Genomic DNA, 16,407 nt, shown 5'->3' with positions numbered 1-16,407 from the left:
TTCATCTTTATTGATTTATTGGCCACTAAGGCAATGACAAACTATACCTCAGCTCAATCAACTTGATAAGTTATTGTGAGATCCAAAAGAGATACACTTTCATTAATTTTAAAAGATTGTCTATAAATGTAATAAACATATAACTTAGAAAAGTTGTGGTAGAGTTATTTGATCAAAAATATTACTTTTTCTCACATTCTTCTCAAATTCTGAGTCTTCAGAATTTAGTTTGTGGTTCAAGGTTTTTAAAATGTACTTGGTGACATTTCACTACAATTCTCAGATCCACAATTATAAATAAAAGTAATGTAGAATCGTGCCTAGGATTCCATTCCTTGCCATTTGTTTCTATAATTCTCTGGAAAGGAACAAAGGGATAAAGATCCAAATGTCCTTTTTTTTTTAACTCACTTCTTATACCTAAAAACAGATTGGTTCAGTGGATAGAAGTCTTGCTCTAGAAATGATTAGATACAGTTCTAGTTCTGACATAGGCTTGAAGGTTGCTGGGTGACTTAGGAACAATGACTCACTTTTAGCCCTTCAAAGGAAACAATGTCAAATCATTCTGAAAAATGTGCCAGATAAAATTGTATAGAATTGCTTATGTGATCATCAGAGGTCCAGACTGATTCAAACAGTCTGACTTTGGTACAGAAGTGGCAGTTTTTAACAAAGTAATATTTTGTGGAAATCTGCATTAGATGTAGATCTATTTAGCAGGAATTGCACATATTTTAATCTCTAAAAGGCAGCCCATTCTTTTAAAATTATTCTCCATGCACATCAGGGGCGGATTGTTCTTACCTACTACTGCTGGTGTGTTATGCGCATAACATGAGGATTCTTATGTGTGTGCAGGTGCTACACATGTGCACGTGTCACAAGTGTGATTTTGCTTTCGTGCATGTGCAGGAAGCAAAAATGTGCTGAAATATCACAAGGGGATGCATATGCATGTGAGATTTCAGTTATTCTTTTCTTCCGCGCATGTGAGGAAGCAAAAAACTGCCAAAATCTTGCATGGACAATCGTCCCTTGTGAGATATTGCTTCTGTACATGCGCAGGAAGCAAAAAGTACCAAAAATTAAAGGACAAAGTTGGCAGCACCTGAAGGACTAGCACTGAAGCAGTCATGTGCAAATTGCACAATATGGCAGCCACTACCGGTGCGCTGTTGCCTACTGCACCGGTAGCACCCCTACCACAAAGATAGCAACCCATCATTGCCACACATAATGAAACTGGAGAAATACAAAATCCCTTTTAATTGGAATGTAGGAAAGAGCAACAAAGATGATAAGGGGATGGCTGGCTAAATGGTATGATGAAGGATTAAGACAATAAGGTATGTCTAGCCCCATGATGGTGATCCTATGGCATGTGTGCCACAGGTAGCATGCAGAGCTATATCGGAAAACCCACAAGACTTTGCTATGTGCCAGCTGGTTTTTGGCCTTGGGAAAGGCCGTTTCACCCTCTGGATGCTCAAGGAAGCTTCCCTGAAGCCTTGGAGGCAAAGAAATACCCCAACGGATAAACTGGAAGTTCAGGAAAATGCACTTCCTGTTTGCCATTGTGCTGTTTTTTGCACTCCGGAGGGTTCATGGAAGCTTCCCTTAAGCCCCAGAGTGCACAAAACCCAGTACAATGGCAAACCAGAAGTGCATTTTCCCAAACTTGGGTGAGGTGGAAGCCGGGGAAAGCAAGGCTTCTTTGGGAGTGACTCGCCCAATTGCTGTCACAACCATGGGAGGAGAAGGCAGAAAGGCATGGGCCAGCAAGTAGATGGGGGAGGGTGGGAGAGCTAGCAGAGGGATAATAACAGCGGGTGGACTGAGAGAGGGGTGGAGAGCCTTCTGAGCATTCAAAATGGCTGCTTCTCTTTTCCTTCTCGGTCTCATGCACACACAGAGTAAGTTGCAGTCTGATTATTTAAGATACTTAAATACGACAGGGGGAGGGGCCATAAAGGGACAGGCAGACACAGGAGCTGCCTTCTGAGCAGCTTTGCTGTGAAGGGGGGGGGGATCGGCTTCTCTCTGCTGCAGCATTCAAAGTGGCTGCTTCTGTTTTCCTTCTCAATCTCATACACACAGCTACTAGCTGTTGTCATTGGCTCTGGCCCAACTCCTGCCCCAGGGAATGTGAAGGTGGATGCAGGGGAAACTTCAACATGTCACAGGCCTGTGTTATTGCCGACAGAGTCAGTTCAGAGTTTAGTTTCCTCAGACGAAGAAGAAGGTGGGAGTGACTTGGCAGAGGGGGGCTTGACACACAGCCAGGGCAGTCAATCTCCCTTATCTTCCATTGATTCAGATGAAAACATTTTGTACCCACGCAAGCGCAAAATTATGCGTAGAAGAGACCAAGTAAGGACATATTATAGGAGATAAGAGCGGCCACCTGTGTTTGGGTGGGGCTCCAGTAATTAGGGCTGCTGCTATAAATAGCAGCATGTGGGTTTGGCCTTTGTGGAAGAGTATATGATCACAGTTTGTCAGGAATCCTGTGTTGCTGGTTTCTGGACTTTGTTTGTTGATTTTTCACACCTTTGAAAACAAAGCAGAGCAACGTGTGTCTGTGTCTCACTTCTTTGGAAGAAGAAGGGGTGTGAAGTTTCTTTACAGCTGCTAGCTAAGTACTTAATGATTGCTTAAGGTTAATTGTACAGACTACCCGGTTGTTTTGGGACAAGTGCTCTTTGCAATACAAAAAGAGTGCTTAGTTTATTTTGAATTTTGTGATAAAGAACATTGTTTTGAATTTTCAAACGTGTGTGTGTCTGAAATTTGTACCCTTGAATTTTCGGGAGGCTCCTACCAGAGAGCCTGGCAGAACATTAGTGGATGCCAAAAGTTGGATGATATTTTCAAATGACCATAAACCATTTACCGGTATTTGAGCAGAATGGGGAATCTGTGGCCCTGCAGATATTACTGAATTAAAATGCAAAAGATGCAATCAGCTAGCTGGGGCAGCAGGGAGTTGAATTTCAACAACTTCTGTTGGGTCAGTGACTATGCTCGATAGTCTGCAGCACAGGCCCAAATTTACTTGTAGGACATTCTTTAAAATTGTCAATTAAAAAGGTTTAGTTCCACTGGCAGCCTTATTATCAGTTTGCATTACAAAATGTCATGGGAAGCAAATCCCTTTCATCATCTGTTCTCTGTTAAGCTCATCCTCTAGCTCCATGATGGTGAACCTATGGCACCCAGTTTTCACAAAAACTGGGATGTTTGTGCCTTCCCTGAGCCCTCAGAAGCACTCTGCAGACTTCCCAAACCCTCTGTGTGCCCCATTTTTGAAAAATGGCCTGTTTTTCACCCATTTTTGCAAAAAAAATGGTATGTGTAGAGGGTTTGAGAGGCCTGCAAAGTGCTCCTGGGGGGGGATAAGGAGGACAAAAACATTTTCTTAACTTACCTCTTCACAATCTTGGTGTGTCTTATAGTCTGAAAAATACAGTTAAAAGGTTCGCCATCACTGGTCTAGGCTAATGAAGAGGAGGCTTAAGAATAATAACATAATCATGTCTTCCAATAGTTGAGAGGCTATCACAAAGAAGAGGAGCTTGACTTATTCTCCAAAGGTTCGCCATCACTGGTCTAGGCTAATGAAGAGAAGGCTTAAGAATAATAACATAATCATTTTGTCCAATAGTTGAGAGGCTATCACAAAGAAGAGGAGCTTGACTTATTCTCCAAAGCATCTCAGGGCAGGACAAGAAGAAATGAGTGGAAGTTCGTAGAGCAATTCAATCTGAAACCAAGAAGAAATTTCCTGACCATAAAAACAATGAATCAGTGGCATAGTTTTCCCCCCTTCGATTGTAGCTGCTCCATTACTGAAGGTTTTCAAGAGAAGATTGGACTACCATTTCTCTTGGATCCAATCCTTCTGCCTTGGGCAAGTAGTTCGATTAGAAGAACTCCAAGCTTTCTTCCAGCCCCATGTTTCAGTGATTCATTGATCTATGATTTCCTTTTTTCTTATCTGCACTCCATGAAGAGCTTCACTAATAAACTCACAAGCGTCTCTTAGAATAGCAATAGTATTCAGACTTATATACCATACCACTCTCTGGGTGGTTTACAATGTAAAAGAATTATTTGCATATTTCCCCCAACAATTTGGAACCCAATTTTATCAAACTTGGAAGGATAGAAAGCTGGAGTCACCCTTGAGATCAAATTCCAGGCTATAGGCAGAGTTTGCCTGTAATACTGCCCTTTAACCGAAACTAAAGGCAAAGAAAAGGATTGAGCATGTGGAATTCTAGGAAAAAACCAACTTTCCTAATCAGAAAATTGGAAGCAGCAGCAAACTTTGAGGAAAGAATGTTTACCACTTGCACTGAATGATTGCCACTATTTTCTGTGGTAGAGGCATATAGTAACTGCAAGATAATTCTCTGTGCAACTGAAACATTTGCTTTGATATGCCTTCATGTGAAAATTATTTGAAAAATAGTTTTGAAAAATAAAAAAAGATAAATATGATAGAAGTAGATACTGAAAAAAGTGTTTTCCTTTGACTAAGGATGCACATTTTGAAAGAGTAAAAGTACATGTTGCATAGGAGGAACAGCAGACTGAAGCAAAGTGCTAGAAAGTTGCAACAGTATCCAAAAAAGAAGTTGGCAAATCAATCTTAAAATTGCAATTAAGTAATATCCACACATAATTCAGATTTTGTACTATAGATATTTTACTTTAAGAACATATAACAAAAAATTAAACTGTGGAATGATTTTAAAATGTGCTATAAGCTTTTTAAGAATGAGGAATTTAGTTACAAATATTATTTTCTGATGTGGAAAAAACTCTGTCTACTGTTTTTTGGTTTACCTGTTGCTACAAGTAAATATTGACCTGAACACTACAAGTGTAACAATTAGCATGTAGCAACAGGTAAACCCAAAAAACCCCAATCCCCCCAAAAAACCACTCTCATAGTAAGAACCCCTCAAATGAGGAAAAGTAAATCAATCACAAGTTTCAGACCTGTAAAAGTCAATATTGACCCGAACAGTACAAGTGTAACAATCAGCACATAGCAACAGGTAAACCAAAAACCAAAACAACAAAACCCAACCCCTCCCCAAAACCACATTCATAGTAAGAACCCCTCAAATGAGGAAAAGTAAATCAATCACACATTTCAGACCTGTAAAAGCTCTTCGGGTCAAATAGACCCAAAGCAGTACATTGCACCCAGCAAAAACAAAAGCAAAAAACAAAAAACACTCATAGTAAGAACCCCTCAAATGAGGCAAAGCCAATTAATCACAAGTTTCAGATCTGCAGGAAAAAAATTGTACAGAATCTCAAATTTCATTTCGGGAAATAAGACCTGAACAGAATATAAAGGTTAAATACTATATTGTAGATTTAATTATCTAATTTCTTGTTTGTTTGTTTGTTTGTTTGTGTGTGTGTTTGTTTGTTTGTTTCTTTCTTTCTTTCTTTCTTTCTTTCTTTCTTTCTTTCTTTCTTTCTTTATAAGTCAACTTCAAGGTTAACTGACCTCTTGGTGACTTTTGTGGGAAAATTAACAACACTTTCTTGGAATAGCATGGAAATATCTTGCCATTGCCTTTTCTGACTTTTTCTCAACTTAGATGCCATCTACTGATCATTTGCTATTAAAGTCAGAAATAACAGTGAAATTAATGTTGAAAAATGTGGAATTTAAAATCAATATATTTATAGATACTATTATGATCTTGACAGATCCAGAGCATTAAATCAAATATGGTAGTCATCATTTTATCATCATGATACTCCCTAGGACTGTTAGAATAAAGAAACATATAAATACAGTGGTACCTCTACTTAAGAACTTAATTCGTTCCGTGACCAGATTCTTAAGTAGAAATGTTCTTAAGTAGAAGCAATTTTTCCCATAGGAATCAATGTAAAACCAAATAATGTGTGCAAACCCATTAGGAAAGAAATAAAAGCTTGGAATTTGGGTGGGAGGAGGAGGAGGAAGAAGAGGAGGAGGAGAGTTGCTGCCGAAGGAAGAAGGTGAGGTGAGGGGAATAAAAAAAATCCAAAACTTAAGTTTTTTTTAAAAAAAGAGGGACTCTGAGGTGGCAAGGAGGAGCACGCACCTCCAATACACCTGGCGTGAGGCTGCCTCCCATACACTGACTGCTGCTGCTGCTACATGCTGCCTCTTCCTTCCCATGCTGAAGGGCTCTCCTCTCCTCTTGCTTGCTCGCTTTGTAGCTGGCACCTTTTCTTCGCTGTGGTGACTCCTCGGTTTCCCAGAGCGAAGGGAGCATTTCTTTTCTCAGAGGTTTATTCCCTGTCCAAGCGCCCAGAAAAAGGAAAATGCTTCGTTTGCTCTGGACTGCCAAAGCCTCCTTAAGCGCCTCCAAAAGGTTCTTCTGGCAGCTCAGATGGCCGGGATGAAAGGGGAATTGGCAGGAAACTGGCCGGGCCTTCATGCCGCTCTCAAATTTCCTCGGAAAATTTCCAGGCTCGGGTTCTTAAGTAGAAAATGGTTCTTAAGCAGAGGCCAAAAAATCTTGAACACCCGGTTCTTATCTAGAAAAGTTCTTAATTAGAGGCGTTCTTAAGTAGAGGTACCACTGTACTATGATCCCCTCTAACAGTATTTGTTTTCATATTTCCAAATTTATGCAGCAATTAGGCCTAAACAAGCTTGGGTGAAGCATTTTAATTAAAAGCAGGCTACTTGCCATTTACAGTCAAGAAAACATTTTATGTGTTATGATTTCAGTCAACTGCAGAAAGTATCAATATTCTAACCTGTCAGGTACTTATGGCAAGACCTTTGTTCTGAAAAGAGAAAAAATTCAGATAATCTCAGTAACACTTAGGACTTTTTTAAAAATAGAAGATACCAAATATTGTTTCAAATAACCACATCTGATAGATATATTGGGGATTGGAGTTACACCTTTTATCTCATATCAGTCATTCATTATATTTGCAATGCTTATGCTAGTAAGATTTAGTGGTTAAAACACAAGGTTAGAAACAGGAAGGCTCTGAGTTCCAGTCTCACCTTGTACACAAAGCCATCTAGAGGACCTTGGGCCAGTCACTCTCTCTTAGCTACGAGAAGAAGGAAAACGTAAATCTCTTCTAAAAACCTGCCTAAAATTGAAGGAATTAGTCCAGATAATGCCAGGAGTCAATACTGACTCAAAGGCACCCAAAAACCTTAGGTTATGCAATGCAATGCATTTGATCTTTAAAGTTGTTTCAGAACAAGTGAGACCAAGAAAGTTGCAATTGTTTTATTATGTTTATGCTTCCATACAACTTATGGAATATTCAGGAGTTACAGTAAATATTTTAAATCATAAACCTCACACTGTTATCTGATGCATGCTGAAATGTCATCATAACATTGTCATGTGTAATTTTCACCTGCTGCTGAAAAAGTAGGATTGGAGATAATTATTGTTGCTTTCTTAGGACTAGATATATAGAAAACCTTCAAAACAGATGTTTGATATGAAGGAATGGTTATCTGCTACATAGTGGCTGCCCCAAAATATATCTCCATGCCTGAGAATGTAGAGCTGTTTAGCTTTGCCAGCATATTGAAGAATGGTGACAGGAATCAACAACATCAAACCTCTTTGCCAGGATTCCCCTGCCTTCAAGGTTAAAATTTCTCCTGTAATTTAGTGGCCTTTTCAAACACACAACCATGACCAGAATGACCATCATTGTTGTGCCCAAATAATCAATTTATTGTTGTCATAGTTGGTCATATTATTAGCATTGCAACTGTGTAACAGCTTAGTGATGTTTTAAAATTCTATAAATCACTCAAGGTAAATAACCTTGACTTGTTTAGAAACAAGAATAGTTTAGTTGAAATCTAGTGAATACTGTATATTCTTATGTTTAAGATCTATCAACATTCATGTTTGTATGTGTCCATACCCAGTAATAACAGCAGTAATTTTTGGTATTGGAAGCAACCCTAATCATTGTTTTTTTCCCCTAACATGAAGTATAATGAGGTTCACATAACTTTAATTCACAATATGCTGGTGTGTGTGTGTGTTTTAATCTGTTGACAATGATGCACTGATGTAAATGCCATAAGCAAACTACTTGCCTGTTTAAGATCTGCCATTCACTCCTTGGAGCCATCTTTTTCCAGATAAGCAGAATCTTTCTGGAAGATTAAAATCACTACCAAACCTCAGAGTGGAGGTTTTATATCCAATTATGTTTAAATCTTTGTTAAAAAATCGATTTGGATGTTTGATTCTAGTAATTATAATTTTGTTTCTGAAATATAGTTATTGAATGAATGGAAAAGAAGATCATTTCTCAATTTGGTCACTACTATTATATTATGTCTGACAAGACAAGACATAGCCTATGTGATTTACAAAAATGAATGGATTAGAAATTAAAATTCTCCTTGGCCTCTTCATGATGATATTAGTATTTTTGTGTGGTATGGCATAGTATGATATGGGTGACTGGTAACCTTTTGAGTTTCAGGATAGGAGCAGGCAGCACAGTATTGGATTAATTTGAATGCAAATATCTAGTAGCTAAAGAAAAAAAAAACTCTGCTAGACCTTACCAGTATGGCTTCTCTTGTGAACCATAAGAACATTGGGACCGATGCAAATTATGCCACAGACATCACATTTTAGCTTTCCGTTAGGGAGTCGAATGCCTCCAACTCCTGACATGGCTTTGCTGCCACTGTGTGAGTCATTCATTTTGTCTCCAGAGGCATCAAGCATTCGTAAATCCTCTGCACATTCTTCCCCATTCATTTCACAGGCATGCCCATTCTCTTCATCACTCTGTGTCTCTACTTTAATATTACTGGCTGAAAGAAACAATAGAGGATGCCACTCAGTGTTTTTTTTTAAATAAACCAATCAAAATCATTGTGGGAAACAGCATAAAAGAAAGCATTTCTCAATAATACATTAACAATATAATTAAGTGACAAATCACTAATATACTTAAATGGGTGGAATGGACTTATTTAAAATACATATACAATATTAATGTATTTATATTTATAACTCTAAGTTTCATATCATGCCCATATCTCATATCAATACAATGTGCACACCAGTGAAATTGTCAATTCCACAATAGCTCTTTAATATATGATCATGTTGGCACACTTGACTGGAGAATGTGACCAAATTTTGTTTTATTGAGGTAATATTTGTCTCTATCAATTAGATTTATTATTTTTTGTTGTTTATTGCCTTATTATTTTATTTTGTACAAAATTTTATTTGATAATATTTTGCTTCTTTCATCTGGTAAGTTTTCACATATATGTTTCTCTGTATTACTTTCTGCTCCTTTATCATAATAAAAGACTATGTGATGGATAAACAACAGCAACCTATCAAGCCCTTTCCTAGCTCATTTGCCAAAGCCTTATTAAACCTTGAAGCAGCCTAGCAGAGACTCCATGTATGACAAAGGAAGCAGTGGAATATATTTAGTGAAGTATGCTAAAATTCACATACCTGAAAAAAGGTATGACTTCTCTAGAGACATGGTTCTACCTGTGCCCTAGGTGTTCTAGACAGTCACTGGAGTCACTGTCAAGATATAAACTATTTTTTTAATAATGGTCCTCATTTTGACAGATTGCCAACTCTAGAATGATATTACTATTCTGGCTCAAAATCTGTCAAGAATTCAGGTTGAAGCCATAAAATCTTGTGTGATTCTATCATTTCTAATCCATAAATTCTGTGTTTGGGCTTAAATTTTAAAAAGTTTGGGCTAGATTTCCTAAGATCATTATGAAATGAGCCCAAACATTCTCATTTTTTTCTTCTATTACTTTGAACATTTTGCTTTACTATGATTCTATTTATTATTTTATATTTATTTATACTTTATATTTTTAACCACCTACCGTAACTTCTGTAGAATGTTTATTAGTTGCTAAAATTGTGCCACTAAAAATGAAAAATATGAGGGTAGTCTGTGGGGCACCTGTAATCCATACTCATACCCATTGCTCATTCCAATTCTATCCATTTCTCTTAATTGTATGTAAATTAAGTTGAAATATAAGTGGAAATCCTTTCATATTTGAACAACAGAACAATTCTGAAGAAAGCAAACTATATCAAGACAACTATATTGTGTTTAAAGAGGCTTATTTTCATTTATTTATCTACAAAGGTATCACTCATTCCAAAGATTTTAGAAATATTTTATATTAGCGTGGATACAAAGATATCATTCCCACCAATATGTAAGTATGATTCATGTAGGCGGGATTTTATTCCTTTGATAATACAGGTAATCCTCACCTACCAAATGCAACTGTGTCTAGCAATTCCATTGCTAAATAACACAATCATTAACTGAAATATTACATGATCACATCAGTTTTGCTGTTGTTAAGCAACAAAAACCAAGCTTAATAACCATAACATGAATAGTAGGACTGCAAATTGCAACAACCTTCCAGCTTTTCAGCTGATTTTGCTTGTTAGAATGTGACAGTCACAAATTATACGATCTTGGGACATTGCAACCATTGTAAATGTACACCAGTTGCAAGGCACCTAAATTATGGTCACATGAGTACAGGAAAACAGCAATAGTTGCAAGTTTAAGAAGTAGTAGGAAACCTGCTATTTCCGTGCTTTTATAACTTAGAAAAGTCGCTGAACAAGACAATTGTTGTGAGCCACCCTGAGTCCTCAGAGAGGAGCGGCAAATAAAAAGATAGATAGATAGATAGATAGATAGATAGATAGATAGATAGATAGATAGATAAATAAATAAATCTGTAATAAGGGACCACCAATATTCTTCCAGGTGACTGACCAAGAAACATCAATTTCTTTTAAGATGCAAAATCTATAACGAAATGTTAACCAGGATTTATTTTCAGCTCTTTAGACCGTATAGACAAAGGGGGGGGGGGGGGGTAGGTGCCTTATGAATGGACAGTAAAAAATGGAACTTACTTCTTCATTATTTTGGCTGATTTCTTGTGTCTTAAAAGTGAATTTTTTACCATAAAATTATGCAAGATGTAATCATACTATGACACTGCTACGTGTAAACTTTGTCAACCTCTCCATGTTTGGTAGAATATTTTCCCCATCTTCTCATTCTGCTGTTTATATTATCATACCAAAACTAGTTACCGTATGTTTCAGTGTATAAGACCACTTTTTTCCTCCCTAAAAGAGGCTGATAATTAGGGTGTGTCTTATATTTTGAATGTAACTTCCCCCCCCCCAGCCCTAAATACTGCTAATGATCTTCCCAGCTCTTACTTTGCAGGCTCTTTCATTGTTTCTCTCTGTGTAGAATGTTTTCCAAGCCCTAAGTCTTGCATGGTTTTTTTCATTACTCTAACTTGCTCTGAATAAGTTTCTTTCCAGCCCTAACCAGGTACAGTCATACGTCGTCTTACGAACCTAATTGGTTCCAGGGGGAGGTTCGTAAGATGAAAGGTTCGTAAGACGAAACATTGTTTCCCATAGGAAACAATGTAAAGTCAATTAATCCGTGCAACCACAACCCCCCCCCGCAAAAAACGGCGTTCGGCGACTGCTGGGAAGCCGCGTGGCTGTTTTAAAAGGTGACAGCCGGCCTGGGGGGCTTCCCAGCAACCTCCCAAACTCCGAACCCGGAAGTTCGGCAAAAATTCGGGGTTCGGGAGGTTGCTGGGAAGCCCCCCAGGCCGGCTGTGACCTTTTAAAACAGCCGTGCAGCTTCCCAGCTGTCTCCAAACACCGAACGCCGAAGTTCGGGTTTGGCGTTCGGCTTCGGGAGACAGCTGGGAAGCCGCGCGGCTGTTTTAAAAGGTCACAGCCAGCCTGGGGGGCTTCCCAGCACCCCCCGAACCCCGAACCCGGAAGTTCGGCAAAAGTTCGGGGTTCGGGGAGGTGCTGGGAAGCCCCCCAGCCCGGCTGTGACCTTTTAAAACAGCCGTGCGGCTTCCCAGCTGTCTCCGAACGCCGAATGCGGAAGTTCGGGTTTGGCGTTCGGCTTCGGGAGACAGCTGGGAAGCCGCGCGGCTGTTTTAAAATGTCACAGCCGGGCTGGGGGGCTTCCCAGCACCCCCCGAACCCGGAAGTTCGGCAAAAGTTCGGGGTTCGGGGAGGTGCTGGGAAGCCCCCCAGCCCGGCTGTGACCTTTTAAAACAGCCGCGCGGCTTCCCAGCGGTCTCCCGAAGCCGAACACCAAACCCGAACTTCCGCGTTTGGCGTTCGGAGACAGCTGGGAAGCTGCGCGGCTGTTTTAAAAGGTCACAGCCGGGCTGGGGAGCTTCCCAGCAACCTCCCGAACTGAACCCGGGGTTCAGAAAAATTTTGCCTCTTCTTACGAACTTTTTTCGAGTTACGAACCGGCGTTCGGGAGGCTGCTGGGAAGCCCCGCCGCCCAGCTGTCACCTTTTAAAACAGCCATGCGGCTTCCCAGCTGTCTCCCAAATGCCGGTTCGTAACTCGAAAAAAGTTCGTAAGAAGAGGCAAAATTTTTCTGAACCCCAGGTTCATATCACAAGTTGTTCGTAAGACGAGGGGTTCGTATCTTGAGGTACCACTGTACTAACAATGTTGTTACTCTCTGCCAAGAACGTGTTCCAAACCTTGTCTTTGTATGGTTTTCTTTACATTGCTTTACTTGTTCCAGATATTTCTTTCCAGCCCTAACCAGGTGCTATTAATGTACCCAAGCTCTCCCATTGTTATTCTTTCAGAATAATATTTTTTTACTCTTAACCAGGGGATAAAATAATGTGCTGAAGCTGACCAGACTAAGGACACTAGCCAGATGAATACCCAGTAAGCAGATCCTTTTCCCTTTTTTTCTCCCCAAAAACCAGGGGTGGGCTACTGCATGGAACACAGTGGGGTAGTGAAAATGCAGCTCCACCCCAGAGCATCCAATTTGCACTGACAGATGTTGAAAGAAAATGCAGGGCATCTTGCATAAGCCATGCCCACAGTGTGGTAGTAAAAATTTTGGTAGCCCTTCACTGCCAAAAACTAAGGTGCATCTTATATTCTGATGCGTCTTACAGTCCGAAAAATATGGTAGTTGAAAATATATACTGAATTGAAGCCAGAATTAATCCATTAAATCAATAGGATAAATAAATCATGATTAATTGATAAGTCTATGGATTTCAGTGTATCTCCCCAAAGTGTGACTAAATGTAGATCACATTCATTCTGTTTTTATCTTCTTCCAGTTTTACAAACAAAACATATATTATTTTTGTCTGGGAATTAATCTTCCTAAGCACAGTGAAACTTCCTTGTATGTAGAGTGGCTATGGGTTCTGCCTCTGCAATGGTTCTAAAATAATATAGGCTCCTTTGAAGTCAACTGTTGAAAGGTGTTTTTAAGGATCAGCTGATAGGAGTTGCAAAAGCCTGGTTAATTGGCTCTAAGATACTAACTCCTAGTCATATGCATTTAAAAAATGCAGGCACACAGTAATCCAGCTACTATCACAACTATTACCAAAGTGATATCAATTGTTATTACAGATAATTGACAATGAGTGAATTATATTTTTATGAGTGAGATCAAACAGAAGGGATATGAAGAATATTATGCATTTTAAGTTTCATTAGTGTTGTGCCAAATCAGACCACTTGTATATAATTTGAGATTGACTGGCAATGATGTCAGAATGAGAATTCCCCACATACATAATGCTTTAGCAACATGAAGTTTAACTAGCACTTGAATCTGGATATTACAAGTGTAAGACAATAGTGGGGCTATTGAAATTGTGTCCCCAGGCTTGTAATACTTCAGTGTTGAGCAGAATGGTGTGATCTCATAAGCACTTCTACCACTTAGCGACTGCTAGTTTTGACTTAATAACTGTATCCTCTACCTAGTCCTTTTCTGACCTGATTTCCAGTTTCTGGGCCCTAGTCCATCAACCTTATTTTGCCTTGCCTTGTTTCTCAATTTTGTTTCAAATCATTGTGAAATATGAAATCAAGGCATAAGAATTATTTTATTAATCAATCATTCAAACAAACAAAAAACCAAAGAATCTTAACCAATAAGCTATGAACTTCTGTTTGTAGAAAAAGTAAGTATACTATCAACCATGGTATCCTTCTGCGCCGGCACTGTTCTACAGTGGTTTACCTCCTACATCTCTAGTCGGTCACAGTCAGTATTGGCAGGGGGGCAGAGCTCGACTCCCTCCTTTATGAGGTTCCTCAGGGGTCGATCCTCTTCCCCCTGCTGTTTGATATCTACATGAAACTGCTGAGTGAGATCATCCAGAGGCATGGGGTGAGTTACCATCAGTATGCTGATGATACTCAGTTATACATTTCCACCCCATGTTTAATCAGTGAAGTAGTGGAAGTAATATGCCAGTGTCTGGAGGCTGTTAGTGTTTGGATGGGTGTTAACAGGCTCAGACTCAACCCTGACAAATCGGAGTGGCTATGAGTTCTGCCTTCCAAGGACAATCCCATCTGTCTATCCATCACTCTGGGGGAGATCCCCCTCAGAGAGGGTCCGCAACTTGGGCATCCTCCTTGATCCACAGCTGACCTTAGAACACTATCTTTCAGCTGTGGTGAGGGAGACCCTACCTGGACAAGGAGTCTCTACTCACAGTCACTCATGCGCTTATCATCTTGAATTTCAACTACTGCAGTGCTCTCTACATGAGGCTACATTTGAAGAGTGTTCGGAGACTGCAGGTAGTAAAGAATGCAGCTGCGGGAGCAATGATGGGTCTTCCAAGATAAGCCCATGTCTCTACAGCACTCCGTGGACTGCACTGGTTGCCGATTAGTTTCCAAACACCAAGTTACTTATGGGACTGTCTTCTGCCTCATACATCTCAGTGGCTGGTCAGGTCCCACAGAGTTGGCCTTCTCCAGGTCCTATCAGCTAGACAATGTCATTGGTGGGGCCTAGGGAGAGAACCTTTTCTGTGGTGGCCCCAGTCCTCTGGAATGACCCCCCCCCCCCAGGTATTCATACTGCCCCTGCTCTTGTAAAGCTTTAAAGACCTATCTCTGCTGGCAAGCTTGGGGCCATTGAAACCCTAACAGCTTGCTCCACCTGATGAATGAATGTTGGTTGTATGACGTATGAATCTAGTTGTCTAATTTTTAACTGTGGATTTTTAGAATGTAATTTTATTAGATTTCTAAACATGTTGTAAGCTGGCCTGAGTCTCAGGAGAAGGACGATATAGAAATCGAATGAATGAATGAATGAATGAATATGTACTACTCAAAGTCCTTCTTTTATTTATGTAAATTTAAATGGTTACAGGGCTCTACAATTAGATGTTACAAAGCATTTAGTTCTCTCTTCATACAAGTGGCATTTTTTCATATGCCTCTATAGCCAATCACATACTAGGAATTTTCCTTTATCATATAAATAAATTAGGCTTTTCTCTAAGCTAACTGACATATGAGTAATACTAACATTATTTGTAAGCTTGAAAAAAATACAAGGAGGTAAAAGTTAAAGGACAAAGGCAAGAACAAAAAAAACAGATACAAAAAGAAATACATGATTGACAGAAGATACATGCATAGATGAAAAAGTTAAGCATATCTGGCCGTCATGCCCAAGAATACTTACGAGAAAAAGATTTGGGGATAATGGTGTGAAAATCCTTAAAGCCTTCAGCCCCATATGCAGCTGCAATAAAGAAGGCAAAGTGGATGCTAGATTGTCAGGTGGTCAAGCAGCACAAGCTGGAGAATTATAACAGACATTGCTTCTATGAAAGAGATTGGAATCACTATTCACAGAGGTAAAATAGAAAACAGAATAATAATAGGAAGGCGAACTTTTCAGTACAGTTTAAGTGCTTAGAGTGATTTCACTCTAAAATAAACAAAAACCAAATGCTTTCTACATTGTAAGATAACCATATTTTTTTGTAAAAAAAGAGATATTAGGCCTTTCGTACTGGATGCTCACCTAGAAGATAAGACCATGTAAACATTTATAAGTATCATATAGTATGTAGACTTGGAAAATGCAGTTAAAATAAAACTAAAAACATAAGAATAACATTTAAAAGACTTATCTTTATAATATGGTTGATCTGGGAAAGGAAGCTAAAACCTAGAATCATGGGATGGGAAGAGGCAATTTAGACAACCACTTTTCATGTAGTAATTCAAATTAAATCATCCAGATAGTTACCCAGCCTTTGCTTAAATACATCCAATAAAGAGCAGCTCACCATGTAGGTAATGAATTTTATTGTCCAGTAGTGGACAATATTACCGGTTTGCGCTCACGCTTGCAATGCTTCTGCATATGCACAGAAGCACCCAGGCAGATGGGCAGAGCCACCACCTGCACTACTGGTTCTTAGAAGAGGGGCGAACTAGCAGCAACCCACCATTGCTATTGTCTTATTAT

At 39.3% G+C, this 16,407-nt stretch overlaps 1 protein-coding gene across 12 annotated transcripts in view; it reads right to left on the bottom strand.

Annotated features, from left to right (window-relative positions):
* The window catches only part of IKZF1 (IKAROS family zinc finger 1), a 133,703-nt gene that overhangs the window by 16,454 nt on the left and 100,842 nt on the right, over positions 1-16,407 (bottom strand). For 4 of the 12 annotated variants that reach the window (XM_070767420.1, XM_070767421.1, XM_070767422.1 and 1 more), the window contains exon 4: positions 8,597-8,851. The exons of 6 other annotated variants lie outside the window; for them this stretch is intronic. In XM_070767420.1, coding sequence (XP_070623521.1) covers positions 8,597-8,851 — 255 coding nt within the window. Of the gene's footprint in view, positions 1-8,596; positions 8,852-15,612; positions 15,673-16,407 lie in introns of all 12 variants that reach the window. 2 more of the 12 variants (XM_070767418.1, XM_070767419.1) reach the window with 1 other exon arrangement.

The sequence above is a fragment of the Erythrolamprus reginae genome, chromosome Z (genome assembly GCF_031021105.1).
Source record: "Erythrolamprus reginae isolate rEryReg1 chromosome Z, rEryReg1.hap1, whole genome shotgun sequence".
NCBI classification, from domain to species: Eukaryota; Metazoa; Chordata; class Lepidosauria; order Squamata; family Dipsadidae; genus Erythrolamprus; species Erythrolamprus reginae.
Note: the sequence above shows the minus strand (reverse complement) of the source record. Positions and strands in the feature narration are given on the sequence as shown.